This window comes from Galeopterus variegatus, unplaced genomic scaffold (assembly GCF_000696425.1).
Source record: "Galeopterus variegatus unplaced genomic scaffold, G_variegatus-3.0.2 Scaffold137, whole genome shotgun sequence".
Lineage (NCBI taxonomy): Eukaryota > Metazoa > Chordata > Mammalia > Dermoptera > Cynocephalidae > Galeopterus > Galeopterus variegatus.
This window is the reverse complement of record NW_007726248.1, coordinates 382,185-405,686: the sequence shown is the minus strand read 5'-3', so window position 1 is coordinate 405,686 and position 23,502 is coordinate 382,185. Positions and strand designations below refer to the sequence as shown.

General features: G+C 42.2%; 1 protein-coding gene across 1 annotated transcript in view; it reads left to right on the top strand.

Annotated features, from left to right (window-relative positions):
- The window catches only part of UBR4 (ubiquitin protein ligase E3 component n-recognin 4), a 131,752-nt gene that overhangs the window by 55,999 nt on the left and 52,251 nt on the right, over nucleotides 1-23,502 (top strand). Inside the window, exons 46-63 of the mRNA XM_008589484.1 lie at nucleotides 384-585; nucleotides 1,633-1,796; nucleotides 2,247-2,463; nucleotides 3,282-3,498; nucleotides 5,442-5,505; nucleotides 5,941-6,075; nucleotides 7,130-7,304; nucleotides 8,185-8,325; nucleotides 9,231-9,352; nucleotides 10,046-10,157; nucleotides 11,848-11,978; nucleotides 12,100-12,277; nucleotides 12,706-12,810; nucleotides 14,310-14,447; nucleotides 15,479-15,653; nucleotides 21,491-21,587; nucleotides 22,220-22,327; nucleotides 22,800-22,916. Coding sequence (XP_008587706.1) covers nucleotides 384-585; nucleotides 1,633-1,796; nucleotides 2,247-2,463; nucleotides 3,282-3,498; nucleotides 5,442-5,505; nucleotides 5,941-6,075; nucleotides 7,130-7,304; nucleotides 8,185-8,325; nucleotides 9,231-9,352; nucleotides 10,046-10,157; nucleotides 11,848-11,978; nucleotides 12,100-12,277; nucleotides 12,706-12,810; nucleotides 14,310-14,447; nucleotides 15,479-15,653; nucleotides 21,491-21,587; nucleotides 22,220-22,327; nucleotides 22,800-22,916 — 2,598 coding nt within the window. The remainder of the gene's footprint in view (nucleotides 1-383; nucleotides 586-1,632; nucleotides 1,797-2,246; nucleotides 2,464-3,281; nucleotides 3,499-5,441; nucleotides 5,506-5,940; nucleotides 6,076-7,129; nucleotides 7,305-8,184; nucleotides 8,326-9,230; nucleotides 9,353-10,045; nucleotides 10,158-11,847; nucleotides 11,979-12,099; nucleotides 12,278-12,705; nucleotides 12,811-14,309; nucleotides 14,448-15,478; nucleotides 15,654-21,490; nucleotides 21,588-22,219; nucleotides 22,328-22,799; nucleotides 22,917-23,502) is intronic.

The following is a 23,502-nucleotide window of genomic DNA, read 5'->3' as shown; positions in this document are numbered from 1 at the left end:
AAAGCAACTTTTTTTTTTTTTTTTTTCTTTTTTGTCTTTTTCCGTGTCCGGCAACGGATCGCAACCCTCAGTGTTGCCCCCCTACCGGCCCCGGGACCGGCAACGGGAGTGCAACCCTCGGTGTTGCTCCCGCGCCTCGCTCAGCCAGCGAGCGGGAACCGGTCTGTATGTGGGATCCGAACCCTCGGGCGGGAGCGCCGCTGCGCTTCCCAAGCGGCGCACTTATCCAGTGCGCCACCGGGCCAGCCCCTAGATGTCTTTTCTTTGCCACCCTTTTCACCTCCCAACTGGCTGTGAAACCAGTTGCTTCTCTGCCTCTTTCTCTCTGTGAGTTTTGATCTATAGGTATGGGAACCAACACCCTCCTTTGTCCCCTCCTCTAGATCCAAGACATGGTTGCCATCAGGCACACAGCCTGCAACGAGCAGCAGCGGACAACAATGATCCTGCTATGTGAGGATGGCAGCCTGCGCATTTACATGGCCAGTGTGGAGAACACCTCCTACTGGCTTCAGCCCTCCCTTCAGCCTACCGGTGTCATCAGCATGATGAAGCCTGTTCGAAAGCGCAAAACAGCTGCAGTCAGTAAGTCCCCTTCCCAAAAGACTTGTGGGGGAATGGGAATGGTGGTCTTCTAGACAGTGACTCAGAATAGACTGTCGTACGTACACTCATGCACTGCATGATGTTTTAGTTAATGACGAACCGCATATATGAAGGTGGTCCCGTGAGATTATAGGTGTGCATAGGCTATACCATCTAGGTTTATGTAAGTATGCTCTGTGATGTTTGCATAAGGACGAGACTGCCTAATGACATATTTCTCAGAATGTATCCCTACTGTTAAGCAAGGAATGACTATATCTGTGAAGAAAAGGTGCCTGTCCTGCTTGCATATTTTGTAAAGTTAGAGGTATGTGCTAGCTAATTTCCCGAAATCAGAGTCAAGGTTCCAAATGGCAAGCACCCATTGGCTATCTGCTTCAGGTCAGCAGTTCTTTGGTGCCTAGTAAAGAGTTACGTCTTGAACCTCATTTGAGAGATTTTTCTCTTTGGGTTTAGGGAAACTGGCTTGCCTGAAGGATGGAACTGATTGAAGAGTAGATCCCTTCAGTAGGTTAACTTCCCACTGAGTAGTGAGGAACCCATCACAGGTCTTGCTCCTGACTGATAGAGGACCCTTCAGGGAAGTGAAAGCTTGACTTAAGGAGTGAGTGAATCTGGCTAAGCAAAGATCATTGGAGGGATTATCACATTATCTTAAATTTGTTCTAGAGTCTATGTTTGAGGTAGTAGTGTAGCTTATCCACTTGTAAAGAAATGGTTTTTACTGTTTATTTTAAATAAACCAGCTAAAAGAAAGCCAATTGTTGTTAACTGCATACCCAATACCAACACCAGATTTCTCTGTATTGCTAGGATATGTTGTAGGTACTAGGGATAATAACCACTGGAGAGCTAACCACATGTAGGCATCATGCTGATGCAAACATAATTCATAGTTTGCTTAGAAAGACTAGCATGTGTGAGTGTAGGCTCAGTCTGGGAGGAGTCTATCTGTGGCATGGGAGCAGAGGTGGATGAGACTACAGATACTGATGCTCTCAGGCAATCTGGTACTGTTCTCCGCAGCAACTCGCACGTCTAGCCAGGTGACTTTCCCCATTGACTTCTTTGAACACAACCAGCAGCTGACAGATGTGGAGTTTGGTGGTAACGACCTCTTGCAGGTCTACAATGCACAACAGATAAAGCACCGGCTGAATTCCACTGGCATGTATGTGGCTAACACCAAGGTGAGTACTGCTCTGAGCTGGATCTAATCCCTGGGTAGGAGGACTCATAAATACTATGGTTTGAAAACACATCTCTTTTTAGAATGCATGTATAAAGCATATGTTCAAAGTTACTGACCCTCAAATCTAGTTAAATTGTCCCTCGAATAAATGACATTCTTACTACTCAAGCTGAAGGACTCTCATTCCACAGGCTAGGTTTCCATCATTACCAGCAAGGTCACTGCAGAGGGCAACAGGAGATTGTTAATGCTAGGGAGAAGAAAACCTGGCATTGAAGAGAATTGCCTCTGTTTTTCCATACTTAGAAGCAAGGAAGTCATCACAGGGTAGTTAAAAGGATAAAAGTCTAATCTAGGTTCACACACTGAGACAGTGTCAGAGGAAGGATTCAAACTCTGAATTTAGGAACTTCTGTTAGTTTTCTGATGTGTGCCTTTTCTCCTGTAGCCTGGTGGCTTCACCATTGAGATTAGTAACAACAACACCACTATGGTGATGACTGGCATGCGGATCCAGATTGGGACCCAGGCCATCGAACGGGCCCCGTCATATATTGAGATCTTTGGCAGAACTATGCAGCTTAACCTGAGCCGCTCCCGCTGGTTTGACTTCCCCTTCACCAGAGAAGAAGCCCTGCAAGCTGATAAGAAGCTGAACCTCTTCAGTGAGTTACCAACCTTGGTGCAGACTCTGTCCTCATGATGAATGCTGCTCATTATGGGGCCATTGGTCTATGGCTGTCCAGTATTCTGGGGTCCTGCTGCTCCACTGATTTCTCTCTGGTCGCTGTCCTCAGGAAAGGAGTATGCTTGAGAATGGGAGGTGTAAAGATAGGGTAAAACTCTCTCAATATGTTAAGTATTCACTTCTGTACTGTTGGGTCAGCCTCATTGATGGGGCTGCTTCGTTTTAGGCTGAGGGGAGGCACAATTGGTATGTGAAATCATAAGGCTTTTTTAAAGCACAGATAAAGTCACACATCACTGAGAGGTGTTTAGTAGTTCCTCAGTGTGCCACTGAAAATTTTAAATCCTTAGAGTACAAATCCCTGATCCTTTCTTAAGACTGGCATCTTCTCTGTTATTTACTGGCCACCTGTCTGATATTGTTTCTCCTAGAAATAATTGCCGTTAGTGTGAGTGAGGATGATCTGAACTTTGAACAAAGGAAGTACTTAGAGACTCCTGGTGGTGAAGGGTGGGAGATACAGTACCCTGATAGTGCAAGAGGATGCTTATGGTGATGTTTAGGGACTCTTCTGAGTAGGGGACTTAATAGGCTTTTGGTCCATGGAACTGTTTTTATACGCATTCAGCATCTATACATGGTTAAAGTGTTGCTGTGTCTCAGGAGGTAAAATTCTATGTCTGTAAAACTGTTGTAATTTTCTTTTTTGCCTAAACTGGTCTGGTCTTTGCTTTGGAGGGGTGATGTTAGCCCTTAGAGAATGTGCTTCCTAAAGGCTTCTCTTGCTTATTACAGTAGGGGCCTCGGTGGATCCAGCAGGTGTCACCATGATAGATGCTGTAAAAATTTATGGCAAGACTAAGGAGCAGTTTGGCTGGCCTGATGAGCCCCCGGAAGAATTCCCTTCTGCCTCTGTCAGCACTATCTGCCCTTCAAACCTGAACCAGAGCAATGGCACTGGAGACAGTGACTCAGCCACCCCTACTACAACCAGTGGAAATGTCCTGGAGAGGTACCAGTGCTGGCAGGAGTTGGTTTCAGCTTTCACCATTTTCCACTCTCACTGTAGAACCTTCCTGTGTCTTCAGAGGGTCAGCTTCTAATAACCATACCAAGTCTAGCCTGTGATTTTTAAGTTTTCACATAACTCCCCCACATCCAGTGTCTCCCTAGTGTGCAGACAAAGACTGAAATATGTGCTCAGAGTCATCTGATGCCAGAGTCTCTGCCCAGACAGAAGTTCTGTCCCTTTTCTTAATGCTCAGATACCCTTTGGAGTAGCCAGATGCTGCACAGTAGAAGGTGCTTAAGCCAGTATTCTAGATTGGGATTCAGCTTTGCTGAAATTATGGGGAAATATCCTCCCTTCCATTCTGATCTCATCATCTTATCTTTCTCTGCGGTAGCTTCTTGTGTCGTTTGTCAGCAAGAGGCTGTCTGCTGCATCTTGCAGCAGAGTTCAGAGTCTCCCTAAATCTCCCTACAGTGGCATTCTTAAGCCTTTTGCTTAGCTTCTTTGTGCTAGGTAGCTGCTGGTCTGCCATGGTAGATGAAATAATTCATGATGTAAGATTTTGAGTTTCTTACATTATAAGTCATAAGAGTAGCCTTGCTTGGAATCACTGCCTCCCACCAGCAGTGCCCTCCCCCCTTTTATTTCTCTTTCTTTTTTTCCCCTTCCCTATTCATACATGGTTTGCTTAGGATGTGTTTTCAGGTTTCTCTGAGCTTCACATTTTTTTCCTTTTTTTTCCTTTGCTTCTCCCCCAAGTTCTGAAACTGAGTCCCTAACCAAGCTGGACCGGTTAGTATGCCCTCTTTCTTTTCTCTGCACGAGTGAATGTGTGTCAGAGAGCAGTGTAACCAATGGTGTGGCTTTGCGTTGACTCTGCTTCTGTTTAAAAGTCCTGCTTCTTTCTGTTCTGGTCATTGCATGGCTACAGAGCTATCCATGTGTAAAAATGGAGTATCCAGAGGATTGTAAGTGCATACTTGGTGTTGGCCGTGTCAGACTTTCTCTCAGCTCTCTCTTCCTTACCCCAGTCCTCTCTGCTCCCTCTGTGTAGTGGGTGAGAAGAGGGTGAGGTGGAGAGACAGACAAAAATGTCCTACCATCTGATAATCTACCAGAGAGCTTGCTCTGTCCAAATGTGTTTCATACCTCAGTGCCCTCTTCCCTAGTTCTTTATTGCCTTCCTCTACCCCTTAACCCTTTTCTCTCCAGCTACTTTCTCAATACTTTTCTCTCTCTGTTCAGGGCTTCAGCTGTCAGAATGTTGGTCTTTTTACTATGCCACATTAAATTCAAAGGAGTAAGCCCTGGGGAGCATGTTACTTGGAACCTTTAACAGTTGGGCTTCCTGTTTCTTCCCTGAGGGAGAATCGCTCAGTTTTCTAAAGATGCATTGTACTATCCCTTGAATGTTGGCAATTGGCATGTACCCCAAAATACACTTTGGTCTCTTCCCCATACTTAGGCACTCATAGGAAATGCCTTTGTGCATTTTCTTGATGGTGTAAGTAAAATATAACTTCAATCTTCCCAGTATAAGATGGCTTTAACCTTTCCTTTTGTGTATCCCTTTGCCCATTGATCTCTGGGCACCTGAGCTTTGGGTCTCATTGCATCAAGACTGTTAAGCCCATCTCAGTGATCCCTGCCACAGGCAGCAGAAGGAAGCACATTTATCCTTTTTGAGGGCGAAAAGCCCTGTCTTTGAGTTACGGATTATGAACATGGCCTCAGGTTGATCTCCGAGCAGGAGCCAGGTTCTCCTGGCCTGTAACACAGGAAACGATATGCATGGTGCCTGTGGCAGGTCTTATTGTGCTTTGATTTTGTATTTGGCATTCATTAGCTGTCCCCAAGGTCTTCACAACTATAGTCTGCCTAGTCTAAAGCACAAGGCAGAGAGAACGGTTGTTGTACTCAAGCCAGGTTTTCTGTCTCCCCAGGCTGGTTGTGAGTTCTTTAGAAGCCCTGGAAAGCTGCTTTGCTGTTGGCCCAATCATCGAGAAGGCAAGTTACTTTTTCAAAGCGTGTGGGAGCTTTCTGAAGAGGCAGGAAGTCAGAGGAGTTGTCTGAGGCCTCGAGGCCTTGCAGCTAAAGAACATTTATAGCATAATCTTGATTTGCAAAGAAGCTCCAGAGAACTCTTCAGCTTAAGTCCTTTTGTCCTACTTTTGGGGACCCATAGTGAGAGTGTGTAATAGAATAAGATGAATGCTGGTACAGGAACACTGTTCTGGGAGTCATGAGCTTGGATTCCATTTCTTTACCTATAGTGTAGGAGGATTATAATTTCTGAAAATCTTTTTTTTTGCTCTTTGCAGTGCATGGAGTGTAACCTAGCCCTGATGGTCTAGAAGGAAGGAAGAGGGAGGGCAGAGTGTAGATAGTACATTCTGCATTGAGTTGGTGGGATTATTGATAACCCAGCTGTTTTTGTATTAGGAGAGAAACAAGAATGCAGCTCAGGAGTTAGCTACTTTGCTGCTGTCCCTGCCTGCACCTGCCAGTGTCCAGCAGCAGTCCAAGAGCCTTCTGGCCAGCCTGCACACCAGCCGCTCGGCCTATCACAGCCACAAGGTAATCTCTCATTTCTGCTCCACAAAGTAATTTCTCATTTCTGCTAGAAATCTCTCCATTTCTACAAAAGGCACACTCTCAGGGGTGCCTTTTGTAGAAACGGAAGTTACGGTCCTGACAAGGAATCAAGTAAGTTTGTTTTTCATGTGTAAAGCAAGCACATAGTGGAGTAAGGTGGAGAAAGGATAGCATTGGGATTAGTACCTAGTCTAAAGTTACTCCTGAGAAATCAATGAATAGCATTCAAAACTGAGGATAAGCCGGCTGGTGGGCTGCTGGTTTGCACTTAGTTTTCTGTTACTTTAACAGGATTAGCAAGACTTAAGAAAGAGAGGGAAGGACATTGAGTTTGGGTGCCTTCTCACTGGGAAAGAGTGAGAGGAGGGAAGTCACTCAGGAGATGAGGACTGCTGATGTTTTCATTCCCCCAGCAGTGGTATGGTGTGGAAGGTATACTGGGTGGTGGGCCCACTGTTGAGTGGTGTTGGGGAGCCTCTGAAGGGGAAATCTGGGGAGAGGATCTCACCTGCAAAAGTAAGGCTCCACCAAAGGAGCTAAGTCAGACCAATTTCCATAGATGGAAAAAATGACAATTCAGACTCACGAGGACATAGGGCTTTGAGAGAAGCTGCCAGCCCAGAAGCTGTGGTTAGCTTTTGTGTCCCCATCCCAGACAGTTGAGAAGTGTGAGTTTAACCTGATGAGCCTTTCAAGGAAAGGCAATTTGGAAACATAATCCTTGGGTAATAAGAACTTGTTATGAAAGGACTCTTCTACTGCAAGAAAGAAATGTTGCAGTTCTGGAGAATTGGGTGGATTCTAATTTTCCTGCACTACTTTGATACTGTTTGCATGACTTTTGATTTTTTAATGACTTTAATATTTTATGCAGTAAGAAGTTTAGCTATATTGGGCTGCATTGAAGATTTGTTTGAGGTAGTTGGTGGTAATGAGCCTGTTTTCTTGAGAGGAGGTAACAATCCTGATACTGCTGTTTGCATTAGTATCCAGCCCTTGCTTATGGTTGATTCTCTGTGATCCTGTTGTTTTATAGGATCAGGCCCTACTGAGCAAAGCTGTGCAGTGTCTCAACACATCCAGCAAAGAAGGCAAGGATTTGGATCCCGAGGTGTTCCAGAGGCTGGTGATCACAGCTCGTTCCATTGCCATCATGCGCCCTAACAACCTAGTCCACTTTACGGAGTCAAAGCTGCCCCAGATGGAAACAGGTGAACTAGGCCTATGTGGCTGTGGTCCTGAAGTCTGCTTAATACACCTTCTTTATCTTCTCATCCTCTTACTGTTCTCACTGGCTTCTGCTGACATCATGCTCTGAAACAAAGATTTTACTCCCTGGTCTTTATATCTTGTAGGGCTTTTGACATTTGGATTATGTAATTTCACATAAATCCCCTTTTCAGTGCTTAACCCTTTGATTATCTTTGAGTTTATTTAGTGTTCTGGACTTCAGATATAATCTGTGTCTGAAGTTGCTCCCTCTTGTGATCTGCAGAGAAAAGCTAAGCTTGTTTGGGCACTGGTTGCTTGAAAGTATTAGGGTCATATCTCTTGCTTTCATGCTATTCTTTTGCCAGTGTTTTATTAATAAGTGCAGCGATTCTTCTCAGTGCTCGATTCTGTTTCCTTATCTCTCCTCACATTGGCTGGGTACCAAACCTGTTTTGCCATTATCAAATAGAGTTTATTGATGCCTTTACTATTCTGTTATTTATATGCTCCCATATGCTGTCATCACCTCTTTCCTCCTTCTAATACTGTAATCCTGAAAACATTCTCGAGTAATCTCAGATATTCCCCTAGGTTTTAGAAGTTGAACAGTTGGAACTGAGATCTTTAAATCTGCTGTGAAGATCCTGAATGCTCCCCCTTCTATTTAATTCTAACATACAATGTTTTCTGTGATATTCCTTTCCCAGACTGTTTTTTTCCTAGATGTGCCTGCTGGAGTCTAGGGATAGTTGGCATATTGATTGGGGCCCCACTTGAAACTCCCTCCCCAGGCAAGCTTCCTTGACCTGAGTTAACCTTAAAACAAATTAAATTCCATCTCAAATTTACCACCGTTAATAATTTTTTTCTCTGGCTTAGAAGGACTCGAGGAGGGGAAAGAACCACAGAAGCAGTTGGAGGGAGATTGCTGTAGTTTCATCACCCAGCTTGTGAACCACTTCTGGAAACTTCATGCATCCAAACCCAAGAATGCCTTCCTGGCACCTGCCTGCTTGCCAGGTATCATGTTGAAGGGAATACTGGAATCTTGACATAAAGGGAAGCCTGATGTAAATTCTGTCTTTGAACAGCTGTGACCTTAGCCTTTACTCTTTATCATCCATTTCTTACAGAATTAATAATTGAGAAACAGAAGGCTGTGAGAACAGTGCATTGTTTCCAATACAGAAGTTTAGTAGTATGGCCGAGAGTGGAATTTTCTGTATCTCTTCATGAGAGGTTGAATATTTCACATAAAGAGACACGCGTATGTGTGCATGTGCGTGCACGTGTCCTTAGAGGTGTTTATAACTGTTTTAAAAAATCTTTGAAAAAGAAGTTCAAAGCCAGTTCAAAAGGTAAAAGTTAAGTATCAGCCTTGAATTATTTTATTCCCAAGGTACTGCTGCCTTTGGTATCTAACCTCTCACGTTATCAGAAGTTCAGGTAGAAGAGTAAGGATATGAATGGCAATATAAGAAAGTAGAACAACCCTAGTGCTCATTTGTGTTTGGAGGTTACATGGGAAATAAACCTAAAAAGCATGCCAAGGTCATGTTTTGTCATCACTTAAGGTTTGGGGATAGATAATAGGAGTATTAAGTTTTTGCATACCTCTTCACTTTTCCCCACTTTGTATTTTGATATCCATAGAGAGTGGACTACTTATTTCTGTGATGCAGTATATCTAGAAAGGCTTTTTGACAGTTTGGGAGATTAGAAGACTGTTAATAAAACAAGTCACAAATAATGCTGACAATCTACATTCTGTGTGTGTGTTTTATTTGTTTGTTTTGCTGTGTGTGTTTTGTTTTTTGTTAGCTTGAACTTTATGTGCAGGTAAGAATTTGTACTTTTGTCTCAGACTCTCAAGTAGCTAGAGGTTTTTCCACCATATTTTTATATAATATTTTTCTCCCCTTTAGGCCTAACTCATATTGAAGCCACCGTCAATGCTCTGGTAGACATTATCCATGGCTACTGTACTTGTGAGCTGGACTGTATTAACACAGCATCCAAGATCTACATGCAGATGCTATTGTGTCCTGTACGTATTATAACCCTAGATAAGTCTCATCAGCCTGGGAATGTGTGGAAATTTTTTTTTTATAAATTTATTAAACTAATGAAATAAAATAGACTTAAAGGAAGGTGATGGAATTGAGACTTTCAAATATTAATAAAAACTTTAGGATTTTACTCCATGGAAGAGAAAGGTTTGGAAAAGGGATGGACTTGGTCTTTCTTGTTCAATGCTGAGTCCCAGGGATTAGTTTGGTGCTTGTTACCTAGTGTGCTAACTAACTCATGTAAATATTACTTAAATGAGGGCATGAATAAATGCAGTACAAGATTTCTGTTTCCAGTGACCCTGTTACAGAAGCTAAGTATTAGAAGAAGTACTGAATTTAGCACAGAGAAAAGATGTATACTAAAGGGCCTGATCATCTGATGAAAAGGCAAAACCCATTTGTGGAGAGCCAGAGTGACTTCAGGATCATATGACCTCCTGTTTATCACAAGGAACTAAGAGATAAGAAGGTGGTAAATGGGTCTTAGTATATGCCAGGCCAGGAAATGGGGCAATTTCACCTGCTGAACTTGGTCAGCTGGGTTGCAGATGAGAGTGGATATGTCTTCCAGATGCATGTAAGGGATTGACCAAGAAAGGAAAGTATTTTATAAATAATTTCATAAATAATATAAAACCTAAGTATGATTGTTTCCTTTTAAACCTCAGGATCCTGCTGTGAGTTTCTCTTGTAAACAAGCTCTAATTCGAGTCCTAAGGCCCAGGAACAAACGGAGACATGTGACATTGCCCTCCTCCCCTCGAAGCAACACTCCGATGGGTAATGTCAGGTCTGGGTTTAGGCTTGAGTCTGTGTGTGGCGGGGGAGTGGGGAGAAGGGAGGTATGGTGTTAGGATATGCTGCCCATGTTGACCAAGGTCCTGGAGACTTTCACTTATATGTCTATTTTTTTCTTACCTTACCTTATTCCATAAAGAATTTAAGGGGGTATATAAAAATGCATATAGTAAATAAAATTGAGGCCATGGGAAAATAAAGATACCATAGTACAATCAAGACACGAATACAGAAAATCTGCATCACAATGTCCTACATGGTCATTAAGTGAAGATCTTGTATTTGGCTGAAAGCTTCCCAAGAGCCATAGCAAAAGTAAAATAAGAACAGTTACAAAAATCACAATGACCAAAGATAAAACATAAACCTGTTTTTCAAAAAATATACTTTTCCTGGCACAAAAGCTCTTCGTTAAGGACCCATTTCGTTGCCTAAGGGGCAGAAGCCTCACTGGACTTACCTAAAATATGTTTGATAGCAAATTTCACAGAGATTTCCCTCATGGTACACTTGGACAGTCAAGGGCATAGCATTTTACATTTTAGTAGGAGCAGTTCTACAAGGTGACTGAATTATTATATAACTCTGGTTACTTGGTTTGATTTAGAAGTATATTTTAATTGAGAGTTGCATATGTAATTTAAAATTTTCTAATAGCCACATTATTAAGAGTAAAAAATAATGAAATGTATTTACTGATTATTTAGTATACAAAAAATTATTTTAACATAGTGAATATAAGAGATTATTAGTGAAATATTTTGCATTTTTACTGTCTTTGAAATCCAGTGTGTATTTTACACTAGTGGCAAGTCTCTATTTGGTCCAACCACATTTTAAGTACTCAGTAACCACATGTGGTTAGTGGCTACTGTATAGAACAGTGCAGATCTAGAAGAATGCATACAACTTTGTGACTTGCAGACAGTCTTCCTTGAATATCATTTATCTTATCTAAGCTTTCCAAGAGTTAGGCATTGGTTTGTGGCTCTTTTCTCTGGCAAGAACCTGGAATGCAGGTAGTTTATGTTTCTAATTAAGGGCATATTTACATGCTTTAATAATCCATTGAGTGGAAGGTGGGGTCTTCATCCTCTTCTGACAATTAGGAGTCTCACTTGGACTTCTTTCTTATTAGAAGGCCTTGCTACCTTCACACAGAAGTGGGCCCAGGCAGGACCTATCATGGTCTGGATTTTATGATGATTACGGAGTGAAAATCTCACTGACCTAGCTGTTTTGAAAAAAGTAGGGAAATAAACTCTAAAGTGCCGTTACAGATAACAGATAAACATCTCAATTGTATTGTTTTTCCTGTCCAATTCAAGGTCTCCTGAGAGTTGATGGGAGTTTGTGGGGCCTACTGGTCTTAGATTTCTCTGCTTTATGGAAATCCCTTTGGAGTCCGATGTGGTTTTTTTCCTTCATCAGCTGGAAAAGTCTATTCCTCTAGGTGGCAAACTGTCACTGCCACACCCATCTTCCCAGATTCTGCTAGGCCCAAGAAGCAAGAGAGCAACACCAGGCATAGCACCCTGGAGTTTCTCCTCTAAAGCACAGGGAGCCAGCTGGTGGCTTGTCTTGGGTTTTTGTTGCTATGTGACTAATCACACCATATGCTGAGGGAGGAAAGAGTGAGCACTTTCAGGTGACTGAGGTTTCTTTGACTCAGGAGACAAGGATGATGATGATGATGATGACGCAGATGAGAAAATGCAGTCATCAGGGATCCCGAATGGTGGTCACATCCGTCAGGAAAGCCAGGAACAGAGTGAGGTGGACCATGGAGATTTTGAGATGGTGGTGAGTCTCTGGCAGCAGGAGAGGGGAGGAAGAGCTTCACAACTCTCCTCTAGTTCTTATTCAGTGGACTTCCAGAAGTTACCACATACCACGGGACACTGACAGAGCTTTCTCTCTGCAGTCTGAGTCGATGGTCCTGGAGACAGCTGAAAATGTCAACAATGGCAACCCCTCTCCCCTGGAGGCCCTGCTGGCAGGTGCAGAGGGCTTCCCCCCAATGCTGGACATCCCGCCTGATGCAGATGACGAGACCATGGTTGAACTAGCCATTGCCCTGAGCCTGCAGCAGGACCAACAAGGTAGAAGGCAGTGCCAGTAACAAAGTGGCCCATTGGCCTTGCACAGGAAAGAGGGTTTGGTAGTTACTGATATCCAGCTGACTTAGCTTATCCCCAGATTTGGGGAGAGGTTGATCTGGGTGAGAGCTGTTCAGAGATACAGGTGGAGAGTGAGAGGGATTGTGGTGGGAATTTCACTGGTAGCCGATCTCATGGTTTCTGCTAGTTTGGTCTTTTGGATTATTTCCTCTTGAATCTGTTAGATTCCTCCAGCCTGTGTCCTGCCTGAGGTGAAAAGAATTCCAGCGATGGCTGTTGATGAACTTCCTCTAGGCCAGAGGGGGTCATATGCTGGTGTTTAGAGACTCTCAAGGGCAGCAGGTGGCCAAAGCAGTGCTGTGGACGGGGTCTGGAGGGGATGCTGTGCTCACTCTCCACTTGTTTCCCAGGCAGCAGCAGCAGTGCCCTGGGCCTGCAAAGCCTGGGACTGTCCGGCCAGGCACCCAGCTCTTCCTCTCTGGACGCAGGAACCCTCTCTGACACCACAGCATCAGGTAACTGTCCACAGCAAGGAGCATGGCTCAGGGTCCCAGGACCCTCAGGCCTTGTTTCCAGTGCTGTGAGAGTGTAATGGGCAGCGGCTTTGACAGGCCATTCTGGACTTCCTGCTCTGCCTTGGCGTTGGAAGTACGGGTGTGGGTGGTGCAGGGATGCAGCTTGGCGACGGCGCTTGTAGCTCTGCTTCTTTACATTTCGCATGCTGCCTGGCTTCAGTTCATACCCTCCCGAAAGGCCGATTGGCACCAGGTCTTGCTTTACAGCTACTAGCATTTTTTGTCAGAGTTTGAGTATTTTAGACAGTATTAAAAGGGAGACAAGAAACAGAGCTCCTACCTTAACTTTTTTCTCTTCATTTGCAAATAAAAGTGAAGCTGCAAGAAGCTGGGTTGTGCTTCAGAGTTCTCAGTCAACGTGGCCAACTACCAGGGGTCTGAGCTTGAGAGGTAGAGCTTTTGTAGAAAATTAAAATTCATAGGAAATCTTCTGAACTCATTTTGTCTCTCCTTTCATTGTCTTATCATCTTATAAGAAAAACAGTATTTTCTGAATAGAGTTGGATCAAACGGAGACACTTGATCAACCCCTGAGTAATTTAAGGGTTGATTTATAGTTTTTCAGACTGATGCTGCTTTGTATTTGTTTCTTTCTTTTTTTTTTTCTTTCGGGCGTTTTACCCTAGATAGATAAGAAAGGGAGAAATTGGCTGTCCCTACCTGCTGCCATGGCTTGTTGCTTTTCTTAGGTCTCTTTAGTTGCTGTCATTTCGGGCTCTGTGGTCACTGTTGTGTTGTGCCAGTTGTGTTCCTATTGTGCTCCGTGGCTGTCTTGGCTTTCCTCCCCCATGTTTCTCATCCAGCATTTTCCTCCTGTCTCAGCTCAGCCCTGATCCCGGATGCTGTGGCTGTCTCTGGGGAATTTCCTTGCTTCATTATTAGCATCTGATAAGGATGACTAGGAGGTGGGAAATTTCCCAATGAGCTCCCCTTTGGACCACTTGATAAAAAAAAAACCAAATGGTTGATTCAAGAGCTCATGATAAATGATTTCCTGACATAAACACAAATTGACTGATTACAAAACAAATTTCATTAAAATTCAGAGTTCTGTGCTTTGAATGGTAATGTCCAGTTTCAGATCTCTCAGTAGCTGTCAGTAACACCTAGATAATGGTGACCATGAAGCATTTTAGCTACAAAACAGCGTCCATGACAGATTCTTACTGAATCTCTGCACTGTTCTACTTGCACTGTAATGTAACAGCTAAGGAAATGCCCAGTGAACTGGGTTTTCACTTCTAATTACTGTTTGCAATGCACTGTGTATAGTGTTTGTTCCTGTTAGTGATTAACCAGCAAAGCAAATCTTTCCCATTTTTCTTTGCTGACAGGATATATAAACTGCATTGTGTCCTGTGCACTATGTGGTTTGATGCTTTCGCCCTAAGGGTTTTTTTTTTTTTTTAAACCTGTAACAGCTCTCGTTACTCTCTCAGCTCCAGCCTCAGACGACGAGGGCAGCACAGCAGCGACTGATGGTTCTACTCTTCGGACCTCTCCTGCTGACCACGGTGGTAGCGTGGGCTCGGAGAGCGGGGGAAGCGCGGTGGACTCAGTGGCTGGCGAGCACAGTGGTAATGTGTCTGGGGCTCCTGATTTCCTTGGGCAGAGGGATGGGACAAAATAGGAATCCCTGCCTGGGTCCTGGGTTTGGATTCACCAAAGAGAGACTCATTGAAAGTCATGTGGGATTCATTTGACCTCATCCCTGGAGTTTTAAATGTTCAGTGATAATAGCTTAAGCTCAGTTAATATTGAAATATTTTACAGGTGAATTTTAGTGATCTGTTAGTGGAAGAAAAGTAATGATGAGTAATCCCAGATCGTGATTAATCTAAAACAATTATGGTGTGGCTTTGTAACCCCATTGTCCTATGATTATTGCTTCTTATCTTTTGTCAGGGGAGGTATTTTTGGGAAGTCGTCTTGTTGATGACCTGATATGTTAACATAGCAGGTCATCCCGACAGTATACTAGCTGGTAAGGTGGGGCTCTAGAATGAGGGAGCATGACAAAGCCATTTTGGTTTGACCTTGTAAATCAGTCTGTGGTTAACAATTGAATATGAACCATTTTTATGGAGGAGATTAAGAATAGCTAGCTGGTAATTTCTAGATTCCCATATCAACGTATGTTTCCTCTGGTGTAGAAGATAACAAATTTATCACCAACTGAGATTCAGATTATTCTTGTAGGTGGGTCTTATGTACTGTAGAAGGGTGAGTGGCTACCACGAGAGTAATTTAGCATACTGCTGTGGGGCCAAGATCATGAATTCAATCCTTCTTTGGATTAGATAAAAAATTTCTGGGCTGGCCTGGTGGCGCACTGGAGAGTGTGCCGCTTGGGAGCGTGGCGGCGCTCCCACCGAGGGTTCAGACCCCATGTGGAGACCGGTTCCCGCTCACTGGCTGAGCACAGTGCGGGCGCAACACCGAGGGTTGCGATCCCGTTGCCGGTCAGTAAAAAAAAAAAAGATAAAAAGGAAAAAAAAAAAATTTCTAAAGCTACCAGTGATCTTCCTACCACTGCCGACTTCAGAATGCATTGGGTTCTATCATGCTTTGGGAGTTGATTTGTGCTTTTTTAACCATTTGCCTCTAGTATCTGGCCGGAGCAGTGCTTATGGTGATGCCACAGCTGAGGGGCATCCAGCTGGACCAGGAAGTGTGAGCTCAAGCACTGGTGCTATCAGCACCACCACTGGACACCAGGAGGGAGATGGCTCAGAGGGAGAAGGAGAAGGGGAAGCCGAAGGAGATGTCCACACTAGTAACAGGTCAGGACCTAGTCATTCACAGTTAAGAGGACTTCCTGTCTGAGAACATTTCAGGAATAGGAGGATTGATCAGTTGTAGGAGGTAGAGTGGTGATAACAGTATATTTCTTTTTACATATAGTAGTGATAAACCCATGAAACAGTTGAAAATCTTAGGAAGTGTTCCAGATCTGTCTTCTTTGTCCTATTAGAATTATATCAAATCAGTTGCAGGGAGAATGGAAAGTGGTCATTCGATTAAGGCTCCCCTAAATCCCTTAAGTTATCATATACTTACTACCATAAAAACATTTGTATTTGTCTTCCTCATTTGAATCTTTCTTTCTTTCTTTCTTTTATTTTTTTTTTAAAGATGACCAGTAAGGGGATCTTAACCCTTGACTTGGTGTTGTCAGCACCACACTCTCCCAAGTGAGCTAACCGGCCATCCCTATATAGGGATCCGAACCCATGGCCTTGGTGTTTCAGCACCACACTCTCCCAAGTGAGCTAACCGGCCATCCCTATATAGGGATCCGAACCCATGGCCTTGGTGTTTCAGCACCACACTCTCCCAAGTGAGCCATGGGTTGGCCCCTACAAATGGCATTTTTTGAGGCTCAACAATGATAGTTATTAGCTATATGATACTAGAAGTAGCTCCTTGTTCAGCATATTTATGAGGTAAAGGAAAAATATGACAGCAAATACATGTTTATGATTAGAAATGCCAGTGGTGGAGCATTTTGAAATTGAAAGTTTTCTATAAAATCCTAATCTATCTGCTTCAAGAAATTATTCCGGTGTTTTGTACTGGATTGGTGAAGTGAATGAATTCCTAACCAAGAATTGACTATAGAAGAGGAGGAAAAAATATCAAAGAATAACACTTGTGATAAAATGTTTGTTAAATTTGTTGAGGCCAACAGTTATCACATTAGTGCAAAAGTAATGAATCAGACTTTTTTTTTGTCCTTTTTTGTGAAGGGCCGCATGGCACTCAGCCAGTGAGCGCACCGGCCAGTCCTATATAGGATCCGAACCCGTGGCGGGAGTGTCGCTGCGCTCTTAATGCCGCACTCTCCCGAGTGCACCATGGGGCCGGCCCGAATCAGACTTTTGAACTGAATGATTTCTATCAGAAAAAAACAATCATGCCAGATGCAGTCAGGCATCAGAGACATTTTAGGAAGGCATCAAACAGTGTCTCCCACATTCCTGTATCCTACTGCTTGAATGTAAATCACTTACAACATCTCCTTGGATGAAGGTGACCTCTAGCTCTGTTAACTGATGGAGTTTTTTTTTTTTTTTTGTCTTTTGTCTTTTTCCGTGTCCGGCAACGGATCGCAACCCTCAGTGTTGCCCCCGTACCGGACCGGGGACCGGCAACGGGATCGCAACCCTCGGTGTTGCTCCCGTGCCTCGCTCAGCCAGTGAGCGGGAACCGGTCTGTATGTGGGATCCGAACCCTCGGGTGGGAGCGCCGCCGCGCTTCCCAAGCGGCGCACTTATCCAGTGCGCCACCGGGCCGGCCCAACTGATGGAGTTTTTAACATTCTAACATGAAGGGGCTTTCTATTTAATCTTTTTTTATTTTTCTTAATGATTTCTAGGTTAATTCCATTGTGTGCAGATAACAATGGTCTCTGATTTCTATTTTTTGTAGTTTATGTAAAAATTTTTTTATTCCAGTGTACCTTTGTCTTTTAATTGAATCAATTGAGTTCATTTATAATTAATATTAATTGCTAATATATTTGAATTTATGTCTGTTGTTTACTTTGTGCTTCTTATTTGTTCTACCTATTTCTGTTTATTTTTCTTTCCTTTGCAGCCTCCTTTTGGGTTGATTTGCTATTTTTTTCATTCCTTTTTCTTGCAACTCTATTAGTCTGCACTTTTAGGTATTTTAATTCATTTTTTTTTAAATGTCTTTTTAAAGCCTTTAAGACGTTGTTGCTGTTTTATATAGTTTATATGGTCACTGTTTGTTTAGCTTTACTCAGTGTTTTCCACCTGCTGTGTCCAGATTTCTTTGTGCATGTCAGACCGTCCATCTAAGATAATTTCTTCCTGAAGTATATTGTTTAGATTTCCCTTTAGGAAAGTCTGCTGTTCGCAACATCTCAGATTTTGTTAGACTGGAAATGTCTTTATTTAACTCACATTTGTGGATGTATTTTTTTTTGTCTTTTTTCATGACTGGTAAGAGGATCACAACCCTTGGTGTGCTGTCGCCCACACTGCGCTCAGCCAGTGAGCGCACTGGCCAGTCCTATATAGGATCCAAACCCGCAGCAGGAGCGCCGCTGTGCTCCCAGCTCCACACTCTCCTGAGTGCGCCACGGGACCGGCCCTTATGGATGTATTTTTGATGAGCATGACATTTTGTCTTGGCAGTTCCCTCCTCCCCTCCCCGTCCACCCCTAAAATTGCAAATGGTATCCCATTGTTTCCTGGTTTTTGTTATTGCCAGTGAGAAATCACTTGCTATCATTAACTGTTTTTCCTTTGAAAGTAATGTCTTTATTTCTCGTTTATTTTGTCATTGTTTTTGTAATTTTACTAAGATATGTTTAGGATGGATTTCTTTACATTTGTTTTGCTTAGTAGTCTTTGGAAATCTTGAATGTGTGGGCTAGTGACTCATTAGTTCTAGAAAAATCTTATCTAATAATCTCATCCGATATTGCTTCTGCCTCATTTTCTGTTTTATCTCTTTCTGTGATTCCAATTAAATAGATGTTAGACCATCATATTCTCTTTTCCATGTCTGTTGATGACTCTTTTCTTTTTTCTGTTCCTGGTGCTTAATTATTTATAATTTCTTGAGATCTATTTGAGTAGCATTAAAAAGCATCAAATATATAGGAGTAAGTTTGAAAGATGTATGACTTCTTCGCTGAGAACTATAAAACCTGATGAGAGAAATTAAAGAAGACCAAAATAAGTGAAGGAATATACCATGTTTATGGATTGAAAGACTCATTGTAAAGATGACAGTTGTAATCTCCGTCACAAATCCCAGCTGGAGTTACGCATGTGTCAAAATTAACAAGCTGACGCTAACATTTATTTGGAATTGTAAAGGGCTAAGTTTAGCCAAGGCATTATCAAAGAAAATTCATAAAGTTTAGGAGACTTAATACAACTATAGTTTATGATAAAGCTATGGTAAGTAAGACTGTGATATTGGTATAAAGATAGACAAATAGATTAATGGAACAGGTTAGAGTTCAGAAACAATTCACACGTACAAGATCATCTGGTTAATAACAAAGGTGACACTCATGTGCAATGGGAGAAAGGGTGATCTTTTCAATAAATAGTAATGGGTCAGGTGGAAATTGATATAGGATAAAATGAATCTTAACCTGATCTTATACACAAAAATCAGTTGAATTATAGATATAAATGCAAAAGGTAATATCTTTTTGGTTTTAGAAGACACAGTGTTTTCATAACTTGGGGTTGGCAATGATTTCTTAAACAGAAGACAAAAAGTAGTAACCAAAACAAAAAAAATGTATAAACTGATCTGTATTCTCAGCAGCTAATTCTTTTCCTTCCCTACTCTGTTAACATTTGAGTTGGCTAATTTTTAAACCTTCTTTTTATTGAAACTATATAGCTCTCTTTAAAGTTCTGTCTTAACCTTACTTTGGCTGCAGCCCACATATTTTGATAATTATTTTCATTGATGTTCAAACTATTTTCTAAATTCTGTTGTAGTTACATCTTTGGTCCATGGGATATTTAGAAGTATGTTATTAAATTTCCAAACATTTGAGGATTTTCTAGTTATCTTTCTGTTACTGATTTTATAGTTTAATTTTACTTTGGTTGAGGAACATGCTATGTGATTTCAATCCTTCGAAATTTTTTGAAACTCATTGTTGCTTCTAAAATGATGATGTATCTTTTTAGGATTTTTAGTTGTTTTTAGGAGGAGGATTAATTTAGGTAACCTAGCCATATTGGCAATGGAAGTCTCTATAGTGGTTTTAAGTTAACTTTTTTTTTTTTGTGAGTACGTTAATAAATAATTGGTCAGTGAATTTTTTTTTTGTTGTTGTTTGTTTGTTTTTGACCGGTAAGGGGATCGCAACCCTTGGCATGGTGTGGTCCGCACCGTGCTCAGCCAGTGAGCGCACCAGCCATCCCTATATAGGATCTGAACCCACGGCCTTGGCGCTACCAGTGCCGGCCCAGTGAATTGTTTTAAATAATAAAACTGAACTTTACTTTAAGTCACTAAAGAAAGGGAAATTGCAGTTTTTGGTACAGTGTTTAATTGTTTTGTTTAGTTTCAAGACTACCACCTAAGAGTTTGAAAATAAGCATGATCTCGGTCCAGGTCCAGACTCTGCTCATTTTGTTGTCTGTTTCTTTTGTGTGTGAGTATTTACATGTATATTTCTCCAAATCTGAAGATATTAATCCGCCTCAAAACAAATCCATTTTGTTATGTTTTATCTACAAAACTATTGAATTGTGGCTGTCATCTCACCTTTCCTCACCAGCATCTCGTCGTTCCTGAGCAATTCTTATTTATTTGTAGTCCGCACCCAGCTTGCCTAATTATTAATGGATGTGTGCGTGGACTTTTATGTGTTACTGTATTCTGAAGAACAATTAGCTCATTCCTTTGAGTTCTTTTTAGAAGGATAATCCTTTATTATTCAAGTAAGACCCTGTACTTCCCTTCAAACTCTTATTTTGAAAATATTCTTGATACCTGCTAGACTATGTAACAGATGAAAATCACACATTTAAAAATATATATATAGGCATGTGGTTTTTTTTTTTTTAACCGGTAAGGGGATCGCAACCCTTGGCATGGTGTGGTCTGCACCATGCTCAGCTGGTGAGCACACTGGCCATCCCTATATAGGATCTGAACCCGCGGCCTTGGTGCTACTAGCACCGCACTCTCCCAAGTGAGCCACGGGGCCAGCCCTAGGCATGTGGTTTTTTACATACAGTACTTAAGGTAAAATGAGGCAAGAACAGTTTACTAATCATGAAAGTGAATTTGTTAATTTATTCAGCAACTATAGTTTTAATCTGCGTGAGATTGTGTTAAGTGAGACTGCCAACCAACTTGTCAACAGGACCTTAATTAATTAATTTTCATATTGGTTCTCTTGAATCAGCATATTAGCTAGAGGTCCAGAGGCACACACTTAGTACAGAAGACCAGCTGTATATCTGTAGATGAAGAAGGCGGGGTGGGGGCCAATTGAATATATGGGAAAACTCAATGGGTCTAGTTGGTGATGGTGAAACTGAAATTAAATTTTACCCTAGGAAAAATAATGGCAAAGTGTGAGAGTAAAGAGTTGGGAAACATGAACTAGAAAGGGTTGGGTCACTGTGCAACTGTATGATACAGAGTTTGTGTATAGAAGAATTCTAGAAAATAATGTCTGGAGACAGAATGGGCCATGTGTTGGAAAAAGCTATAAATCTTCCAATTGGAGCTTTGGTTTTGACGCTGAGAATGACCAGGACCTGATTGCTTGGGAAATATTTTTAACTTCTCTGTAGTAGGTTTTCTTGTAGTACCATCAGTTGTATTTTAAAATAGTTTTGCTTCCTTTATAACAGAGTGAGATTTCTCCTTCTATGTTGCTGGTGTACCAAACAGGCATTTCATTTTTGTGGGGGGTGGGGCAGGGGGGCGGTGCTGGCTGGTACCAAATAGGCATTTCTTAACATTTTTTTTTCATGTTACGATTGTTCCTAAGCATTAGGCTACTTGTTTACCTTGGTGGCAGGAGGGAAAAACTATATTTAACTGATTTGTGTTTGTGTGCTAGCTTATGTTTTGTATGTTTTCCTTGGCCTTTTAGGCTACACATGGTCCGTCTGATGCTGTTGGAGAGATTACTGCAGACCTTGCCCCAGTTAAGAAATGTCGGAGGTGTCCGGGCCATCCCGTACATGCAGGTATCTCTTAGTTCACCTGGGTGTGTTTCATTACAGTTAGACCATCCTTAAACACACTCACATCTCTCTTCCAGAAGACCTAGAAGCCTTTGTTTGGTGTTAGGTCACAGAATAATAGAATACAATTTTTGAGCTACAAGTCACAACCCTTCATTTTATAGATGAGTATTTTAAAAAAATGCCCAAGGTCATTCAGCTAGTTGTTGACAGAGTAAGGAGCAAAAATCCTGCTCTTGAGATTCTAGGTCTGTAGTATCTCTCTATATTTATGTATTAGAGTGTGTTCTAATAGTCGTTGTTCTTATTAGCTGCTTTCTTCAGAGGTATAATTGTTCTTTAATTCTTAGCTCAACACACCGCTCAGTCTTGAGTCACTTTGGTTGGATATAATGTAGGTTAGTCAATTAATCTTGCAAACTTTTTGTAAAACATTTTCTGTAATGCCAAGTGTGGAATACATCAAAATTCGACTCTTTTGACTTTGGGTAACCTAGAATTTAGAATGCTTTAATGGATTACGGTTATGAGTGACAGAGAAGCCAGGAAGATTGCAATTTCTTCCAAATCATTCTGTGTTTAGAATTGTTCTTTAGGAAATTTTCTTACATGTTTTCTCTCTCTTTGACTTCCAGGTCATTCTGATGCTTACTACAGATCTGGATGGAGAAGATGAGAAAGACAAGGGTGCCCTGGACAACCTACTCTCGCAGCTTATTGCTGAACTGGGCATGGATAAAAAGGTAAAATTGGAAAGTCATGCTATGTGAAAAGCAGGGACTGGCTGAGGTTCTTTCTCAGGTTCTTATTCCTCTCTTAGAGTTCAAGAGAACTCTTTGAATTTCAAGGGGTAACTACCCACTGAGGGCTTCAGTTCTGTTGAGTCAACAGAAGTGTATTCAGTGCCTGCTTTGGCCCAGGCATACTTTTGGATCCTGGGCATAAATGAAGAGCAAGACGAAGTCCCTGCCCTATGGACCTTTTGTAGCTCAACAAGGTGAAAGCATTAAATTAGTTGTTTGTATTATAATATGGCCTCCTAAGTGTATCAGGCTCTAGATACCCTGGATATTGTCCATAGGTACTTGGAACTTGTTCTGCCTTTGATTCAGTCTGAGGAACACTTAGGGATGATAGGCTTGAGGGCATCTCGTTCAGATGATGCCTCAAGCTTAAACTAAGTGTAGGCTTCTGGGCTTCTGCTTCTGTCTGCAGGATGTTTCTAAGAAGAATGAGCGCAGTGCCCTGAATGAGGTCCATCTGGTAGTAATGAGGCTCCTGAGTGTCTTCATGTCTCGCACCAAGTCTGGATCCAAGTCTTCCATATGTGAGGTATTTTTGCTTTGAGCTTATGGTTTGGGGAAAGGTAAGAGGATTGTCTGGCTGGTGCTAGGGCTGGGACAGAGGTGATAGTCCTCTGTTAGAATAAGGTCTTTATTGCCTGAGTGGGTAAGAGTCTCAGCTTCACCTCTCAAGAGCAGAACTTCTACCTTTTTCAGAATCCCTTCCAAGCCCTGGTCTTTGCAACAATCCCTCCGATGGAGGGGGTTAAAGGGTTTGGAAATTCCATTATTGAAAATCAGAGTCCTGTTCTGCAAGGCACAGAGTGGCTAAGAGGATTCCCCTAGTGTATGTTGCTATCAGGTATGGTAATAAAGCAGAGAGAAAGCGATGTGTGTGTGTTCAAAGGAGATTAGCACAAAGCAGAGAAGGTAGAAATTGAGGCTGAACTGCATCCAATCTTAATGAGCTTATGAGCTGTGGGGTTTGCTAGGATTTGCAAGGCTCTTCTAATGGTCTTATTTACAGTAGCTTTTTTCCTACTTTTTAATGCATGTGATCATTCCCCCATTTCCTTTGGAAGCTGGTTCTATGGAAGAGCTCCTGTGGGGGGGGGGGGGGGGGGGGGGGGGGGGGG